The sequence below is a fragment of the Lactuca virosa genome, chromosome 4, assembly GCF_052849685.1.
Source record: "Lactuca virosa cultivar CGN04683 chromosome 4, Lactuca_virosa_CGN04683_v6, whole genome shotgun sequence".
Classification (NCBI taxonomy): domain Eukaryota; kingdom Viridiplantae; phylum Streptophyta; class Magnoliopsida; order Asterales; family Asteraceae; genus Lactuca; species Lactuca virosa.
Window position 1 is genome coordinate 117,902,495 of NC_136429.1, and position 8,876 is coordinate 117,911,370.

Consider the following 8,876-nt stretch of genomic DNA (forward strand, 5'->3'; position numbering starts at 1 on the left):
TACGGCCTACGACTGAACCTATCAATCTTCAACACCGGTATAGGATCAATCTTCATCACCAGTTGAAGATCAATCTTCGGGATCGAATCACTACTCGATGAAGATCTAGGAACAGAGCAAGAGAAGGTGGTTTACATGCACGGCGTCGATAAAGACGGCCACCCAGTCTGCTACAACGCATACGGCGAGTATCAAAACAAGGAATTATACCAAGCAACCTTCTCCGACGAAGAGAAGCGCACGAATTTCCTTCGATGGAGAATCCAGTTCCTGGAAAAGAGTATCAGAAAGATCGATTTCAGCCCCGATGGGATCTCCACCATCGTTCGAATCATCGATCTCAAATTTTCCCCCTCCCCATTCAAGAAAGAACTCCGTCAAGTTCTTCAGTTGCTCCAGGACAATTACCCAGAATTCGTCGCCAAACAGGTACCTACCTCTCCATTAATAATCTGTCAGTTCAATTTCTTAAATTGTCTGGGACATGATGACATGTTCTGATCTTTGTCTACTATTCTGTTGAGTCTGCGGGGAGGACGTTCAAAGATGGGGCTTTTAGGGCTCCAAACGGTGGGGAGAGTTCATCGGCCAGGAAGGCTCCTGCTGTGGAGAATTTGTTGCCTTGTAGCTTGGAGGATCTTTATAAAGGCGCTAAGAAGAAGATGAAGATCTCTAGGACTGTAGCCAATTCTGCAAGGTACGTCTTTTCTGGTATTTTGTAATTTCTTTATCTAAAATTCTATACATCAATTGTGCAAATGAGTATTAACATACTATTGATTCTAGTTTATCGAGTAATGAGTATTAACATACTATTGATTCTAGTTTGGCATTGGCAGCTTTTAGGTTGCTCTAGATTGTATTGTGGTCGACCCTTGTGCAGCTTTCTTGGTGTTCATTGTTACAGGGCTATTATGTGTTGGAATCAAAGAGGTAGTCCTTCATTTTCTTCCAAAGATCTTTTTTTTCTTCACTAAGTTGTGTTGGAACTGTTGTTAAACATGTTTGTTTTATGAAATTTGAATGTTACAGAGCACTTTCGTGCAATCAGTCGTCACGGCTGCAAACATTTGTGCTATGATCTTTATTATTCTAGCGGGTGGATATCTAGGGTTTAAAAGTGGATGGATTGGGTATAGACTTCATGTTGGGTTTGTTTCATATTTTTAGCATCTTCATGGTGTCGATCAATTTTTCCTCCTGATCTGCTGGAATCACAAATTCCAATTCTGTTGGAATCACAAATTCCAAATAGTGATCAATTCTGTTGGAATCACAGAAGTTGATGCTTGAAGAACGGACCACAAAATTGAAAGTGATTCTAAGCAACATTATTCTTTTAGAATGTATTATTGTCGTTGTTAGATTTTGATGTTTTCTTTCCCATTTTGAAAGTTTTTTTAGTTTTATTCTTTAACAATAAATGTAATTCTTAACAATTGTTACGCGTATTCTATAAGAAATAATGTATTTTTTGTTTTTATTCTTCAATCGATTGTTCAAAAATTTGTTATTCTACAAGAAGTTTTTAAAGTCACGATCAAGAAATAAGGTCAAGAATATTTTTATTATTTATGGTTCAAGAATATTTTTATTTTTGAATATACCCATAACATATTCTGTCAGAATGTCCGAATTAAAAGAATTATAATTTGTAAAATCGGATTTTTAAAATTAATAGAATCTATAATCCCTTAAAAAATACAATTTTCCTTTATTAAATCTATATTAATTGACTAAAATACCCTTGCAATTAATTAAGATGATATTTTTCAATTATATTTAATTCAATAATATATATTAATCATTTTCTTAAAATAAGTAAATTTGATTGACCCACATTTATGCATACAATAACACAATAATTATTCTGAATAGAATAACCTAGGCCTATATATATATATATATATATATATATATATATATATATATATATATAAATATATATATATATATATATATATATATGAACAAAAGTTACAATTCATTTTCCTTTATATTTATTACTATTACTTTTTTTGTTTCGTACTCCTAGCAAGATTATAGTGAAAATATCTGCTGTTACATGTGAAAATATCTGCTGTCACAAAAAGAATTTAAAAGCAGGTTAACTTATAATGATAATCATGCTTTAATTAGTGGCAAAAAAACATAGTCCATAAATATGATCAACTGCGATTACGCGTATTAATATACATGGTGTATAAAGATTAAATATAGAGAAAAGAAAAAAAAAATACTTATTTATTTCTAATACAGCGTTATCTGGTGTTGCCCTTCCTACTTGAGGTCGAGAGATCAAGTGACACCTTTTAAATAAATATAGAGAAAAAAAGAAAAAAAAAAAAAGATGATCTAACTCTATAAGTTTTAACGGCATCCTGGTAACCCTACAACCACCACAACCTTACCACTAATAAATAGAATCTACTGCTCATATTCAATACATCTATCAGAGGGTAGATATCAACTCATTTACTACTCATCGCCCTCTAAACCCAAATTTTATGACCCTTCTATATTTATCAACTAAGTCTCTCTCACCATACACACTAAAATGGAATTTCTGGACATTGGTTTGGCCTTTCTAACATGTCTCTTTTGTTGTTTGTGGTGGAGAAGCCACTTCACGGCCTCTCATAAGAGGAAAATCCTCCCACCAGGGCCACCAGGGTGGCCGATTGTTGGCAACCTTGTTCAGGTCATCCTTCAGAAACGTCCATTCATGTATGTCGTACGTGACTTGCGTGCCAAGTATGGTCCAATCTTTACCATGCAAATGGGCCAACGTACCTTAGTCATCGTCACAAGCTCAGACCTCATCCATGAAGCCCTAGTCCAAAAGGGTCCGATTTTTGCTAGCCGGCCCCCAGACTCTCCTATCCGATTACTGTTTAGCGTCGGAAAATGTGCCATCAATTCTGCGCAATATGGTCCCCTCTGGCGCACCCTGAGAAGGAACTTTGTAACGGAGTTGATCAACCCCACCCGGATCCGACAATGTAGTTGGATTAGGAAGTGGGCCTTTGAAGAACACATGAAAATAGTAGAATCCGAAAACTCACAATATGGGTTCGTAGAGGTGATGAGTACTTGTAGACTTACAGTTTGTAGCATTTTGATCTGTTTGTGTTTTGGTGCAAGAATTTCAAAGGAAAAAATCAAAAACATAGAGAGCATACTTAAAGATGTTATGATGATCACCTTGCCAAAGCTGCCGGATTTCATGCCTGTGCTCCTCCCACTCTTCCGCCGTCAACTGGTGGCTGCAAAGGAGCTGCGAAGGAGGCAGATGGAGTGTTTGGTCCCGTTGGTAAGAGCAAGACGAGCATTTCTGGAGAGCCGTGTAGACAATATGAAAAACCCTAGTGTTAACCGGCTTAAAGCTGATGATTTGGAGATGGTGAGCCCTGTTGGCGCTGCCTACATTGACTCACTTTACAATCTCGAACCAGCCGGCAGGGGGAAGTTAGGTGAAGAGGAGCTCGTGACACTTGTGTCAGAAGTGATCAATGCCGGGACGGACACTAGCGCCACCGCTGTCGAGTGGGCGCTGTTCCATTTGGTGATGAATCAAGAAATACAAGAAAAGCTTTACAGGGAAATAATCGAAAAAGTTGGTGTAAATGGAGAGGTTCAAGAAAGTGACGTGGAGAACATGGCGTATCTAGCTGCGGTGGTCAAAGAGACTTTCCGTCGACACCCACCTAGCCACTTCGTACTGTCACACGCGGCCACTCAGCCGACGGAGCTCGGTGGATACGTGATTCCGCCGGACGTGAACGTGGAGTTCTACACAGCTTGGGTAACGGAGGATCCAGATGTATGGGAAGCTCCGGAGGAGTTTCGGCCTGAGAGATTCTTGGATGGCGGAGAAGGGGCGGGTGTAGACATAACCGGAATGAAGGGCGTGAAGATGCTGCCCTTCGGTGCCGGACGGCGGATTTGTCCGGCGTGGAGTTTGGGTACGTTGCATGTTAACATGTTGCTAGCAAGGATGGTTCATAAATTCAAGTGGGTCCCTATTCCGGGTAACCCACCAGATCCGACAGAGACTTTTGCGTTTACTGTAGTGATGAAGAATCCTCTGAAAGCAACCATTTTGCGTAGGGACATATCTTGAATCCACTTTACACATTTGCGGGTAGGATTCTATGCAGTCATTTGCGTATTTCCCCTTTTCCTAATTACTAGTTGATTTAGATTACTTCTTTTGTATTTGAAGTTATCGTTACTATATATTTGGGCCTTACTCTTAGTGGTTATAGTAACTTTGGAATGATAATTTATTGTGTTTCGCTCAATGTGGATTACAATACTAACATTAATTAATAATAATTTATATTTAAAGAAGATGTCAACGTCACTAAAGATTTGATCATATAATCACTTATACTTATATCCTGCAATTATCGATTATTTAATATAGTAACGCTATTTATATTTCAAAACAACAAATATATTAAAAAGATAAAATAGGTGGAACAGAATAATAACACAACCCCTTATAGGAAACCAAAAAAATTTAGATAATATTTCACCGTTCATTTTGAATAACAAAATATTAATTAATTATCATAATATTTTTACATCATATCATTTTTTATCATAAAAATTCAAATAGTCATTTTGAATCATATTATTTTTCAATCATATAATTTTGAATTTAAAATATACTCAGTTAAATCAAATTTTTGTTCAAAACAAATTATATATATATATATATATATATATATATATATATATATATATATATATATATATATATATAAAACATTTTGGAGAGAGAGAAAAAAAAAACTTCAATTAATATCATAACATCATTTTTTTCAATGATCGTTTTAGGATTTAATTTTATAAAAATATGTAAATTCATTACCTTTTAACCTTTTTACCTATTAATATAAAAAAAGGCATATAACCTAACATGGTCGCTAAATGCACATGACTCGAAAAAATGTTTTTCTTTTGTAGTTTTTTTTCAACGAATCACCTTCTGTAGCAATATCTTAGTATATAAAGACGTATTTTTAAAAAATAAAATCGAGAAGAGTTTACAAATATACATATATGCACAAACTCATATTTACATGTCTATATTTGTGTTGGGCACATATGCACAATTTTGTTTATACACATAACAACATCAATAAAACCCATGATCTATTTCTAGCAATATGAAATATCACTCCACAAAATGTTATATATATATATATATATATATATATATATATATATATATATATATATATATATTAATGTACATATGCAAAATGTATTAATAGGTTAAGACGTTATAAAAGATGATTCGTTAATTTAAAAAAAAAAAAAATTCAAGTGATATGTATATGGTGTATATTTTTTGTTATATGCAAAAAAAATGAATATCATTATCCAAAAGATGTTTAAAAATGATTACTCTAGATATTTTTAATTACTTTCAATAAAAAAATATGCTTTAAAACAAAAGTAAAAAATATATATATACTAAGATTTTAAAAATTTTAGTGATCCCAATGGATCTTCATATATATCATGATTACTTATAGTTTTTCGGAACCTGATAAATTTTTTCATGAATATTTTTTCAAAAAAAAAAAGAGAAAAATTTCTGTAAATATGTGTTTTGCATATGTAAATCACATATTTACATATATGCACTAACAAACACCGAGCAAAAATTTCTGTTTTTTTAATATTTTGCAGCGACTAAGCTTCTATAAAAACATTTAATTGCATTAAGTTGTTTTTTTTTCAGCGTACATGCGATTCCCAGCCTATAAATATGAGGCGTTTTTCATCATTTCTCTTCACACCTTTTCTTAACTTCTCTCCCAAATACCCCCAAACCCTCTTCCCCTTTCCCTGGCACCTCCTAGTTGTTAGTAGCGAGTCCCGGAGCGCCAGAAGGCCCCACGAAGAAGAGCTTTCGGCTTAGAAGTTTTGTCCGCACAGAGCCCGGTTCTTCGTTAAACCCCCTTGTAAGTGAGTTATTCTTATCCTACTTTAAGTATAACTTATGTTTAAGTTCATTATCGTTATTATGAACCTATAAACAAGATTTATCAGTTATTCCAAGTCGTTATACTGATTGATCTACTTACGGGGATGATGTCTAGCCTAGGATTTAGTAAGGTGTTTAAAGTGGGATTTCCAAACAGTATACTTCGTATACCAAACGGAACCTACCTCCGATACGATCATACCTGGTTGTTCCTTACTTGATACATCTTGAAGTAGACTTTGAGTTAATGATGAATCTAGACTAATAATTAGTCGCAATAAATAATAGACTAAGACTTAGTAATAATGATACTAGGTTTTGTCGAAGGAAAATACAGTTGCTAGAAGCGAAGCGCTGCCCGAATTTCGAGTCGTCACTTTAACAAGTGAGTCTATAGTTACTTTCATCTTAAACATACATATGAAGTATCTGGATAATTACATGCTTATGTGCTTATTATCTATACCGTGAATAGTATGTGTTAGATAAGATATTATGTGATGATGTTTAACTGATTTAATCATATAAGTATTATATACTTACAAATATGTATTGGGTAGCGACGGGTGATGAGAGATAGGTGATGATAACTAGGTGATGATAGATATTCGATGATGAATAGGTGATGCGAGATAAGAGATGATTAGAATATGCCATAACCTTGACCTGTGATGTTGCGATGTAGTCATCTACCAAAGTATAGATGGCGACCACTAACTAATTTAAACAAGTCATGTGGAAACATCGGCCGACTCGTAACATGTAGGTGATGAATTACGAGTTCAGGCGATGTAGTAACTACGTATTCATGCGATGATACTCTAACCCTTACTGGACACGTATTGGGGGAGTAATCCCCAAATCAATATTATCTATGCGATGTAGGCGATGATCCTTAGGAAAATTCCTTAGGAACAAACATATAAGGAAATGTGATGTAAGGAGATGTGAGGTAAATACGATGTAGGAGATGACCCTTAGGATAAATCTTTAGGGAAGATTAAATAAAGAAAATGGGGATAGGTAGTCGGGTTAATTGTTTGACATGAAATATGTGAAGAAACAAATTAACTATATTATTGTGGGTTGAAAACCCTATGTACTCACCAGGTTTCCCAACCTGACCCACTCAGTTTAATGTATCACATGAGGCTATATGAAAGATACATTCTGCTGAGAGATTCAAGGAGTATTAGGCCACTTGTTTAATTACTGTAAGGCTTGTAATATTTCGTTATGCTTATGTTTCTGTATTGACGATGACATCCCGATGTTTTAAATAAAAATACATTTCATTGGAAATGATTTGATAACATCTTTATCATGTTTTCTGGGAACAAATTCCGCAATACTGTTTTTAAAAGGATACTCTGATTTTTAAATAAGCATAAACAAATCGGTCTTTTCTGGCCGTGAAAATAGGGATGTCACAATTGGTATCACAGCATTAGTTTAAGCGAACTAGGAATTTGTAGGATTTCTATACTTAAACTTAGAATGCTAAGCGATGATTGTGAGATGATTGTCTGCTATATTTAGGTAGTATGCCTGAATAGACACGAGCAATAGCTTATTTAGGGAAGATGGCTAAATTGCTTTTATGTGCTAAATGATTTATGCTATAAGATGCCTTATATGCTTTATGACGCTATCAGATCTATGGTCTATTGCCGATCGGATCTGGAAATTTTATGTGTTTAGATTTCTAAACGTTTAACCACATTATTAGAACTGGCATGTAACTTTTCGGAGTGAGAAGGAGATCTATACGTCTATAGTAAATAAAGATTTCCTATGATAATTCTCGTTGTTGTACACTGAACATCTGCTATAGTGTATATATCAAAATGGTGAGAACTCGTAGTGGATTAGGAAATGTTAATGGAAACCAACAGCCTGAACCACGAGTAATTGAGCGTGCACCAAAGGTAGCAACTGTAGCCGAGCTAATCACAATGGCAAGAGTACAAGCAATGATACAAATGATGTTGGATCGTCAGATGGAAAAGACGAGGCTTCTACTTCAACAAATAGGGATGAACTTACTATGCAACGCGAACTGAATGAAGAGCTGTCAGACGAAGGAAATTACAGTCGTACTGTGAGTCAAGTTGAACCCTAAGTGGTCAGGAGGAACGACCCAGACAGCGGGATTGACAAGGATGGGCGTAAGTATAAGAACTTTTTTGGGACCGAACCACCAAGTCTTTTTGGAAGCCCAAAGCCAGTGGAGATTATGGACTGGATCTCCGAGATGGAGATGGTATTTGAAAGCTGCAACTGTAGCAACAAGTAGAAAACCGTCTTTGCAGTCAGACAAATAAAGACCGAGTTTAAGTTGGTGGAAGTTGTTGGCAGATATAATGCCACAGGGAGAAGCCATGCGGATGTCTTGGGAAGCATTCATGGAGCAGTTGAAAATGCAATACTGCTCAGAGATAGATCTAATAGACCTAAACAACGAGTTTTGGAACCTGAAGAAAGACAAGATGAGTGTTGATGAGTATGTCACCACATTCACGAAGAATATGAAGTTATTCCCCCACTTGGTGCCTACTGAACTCTTCAAGATAGATAGGTTTGCTAACGGATTGCTAGCAGACTTTGGTGCAATGGTAAAAATGGAAACTACTTTGAATACAGCCGTTAGAGCAGACACGAATGTGGAAACCCAACTTAGGGAAAAGGGTCTGGAAAAAGATAAGGCAAGAGAAAAGAAGAAGCTTGAGGGATCCTCAAGATCCGATAAGAAAGGAATATTCTCTAAGTCTAACCTGGATGACCAAAAGTATGGAGGTAGTGGTGGAGCCAAGTGGTGTGAGAAGTGCAAGAAGAAGAACTATGGGAGATGTAACGGAGAAGTGACTTGTTA

At 35.6% G+C, this 8,876-nt stretch overlaps 1 protein-coding gene across 1 annotated transcript; it reads left to right on the plus strand.

Moving 5' to 3' along the window:
- The first annotated feature begins 2,480 nt into the window (after nucleotides 1-2,480).
- LOC145107263 (cytochrome P450 77A1-like) lies at nucleotides 2,481-4,304 on the plus strand. The gene has a single exon (XM_079044110.1). It carries the CDS (start codon nucleotides 2,558-2,560, stop codon nucleotides 4,121-4,123), a length of 1,566 nt encoding a protein of 521 aa, XP_078900236.1. The 5' UTR covers nucleotides 2,481-2,557; the 3' UTR covers nucleotides 4,124-4,304.
- Nucleotides 4,305-8,876: the final 4,572 nt, after the last annotated feature.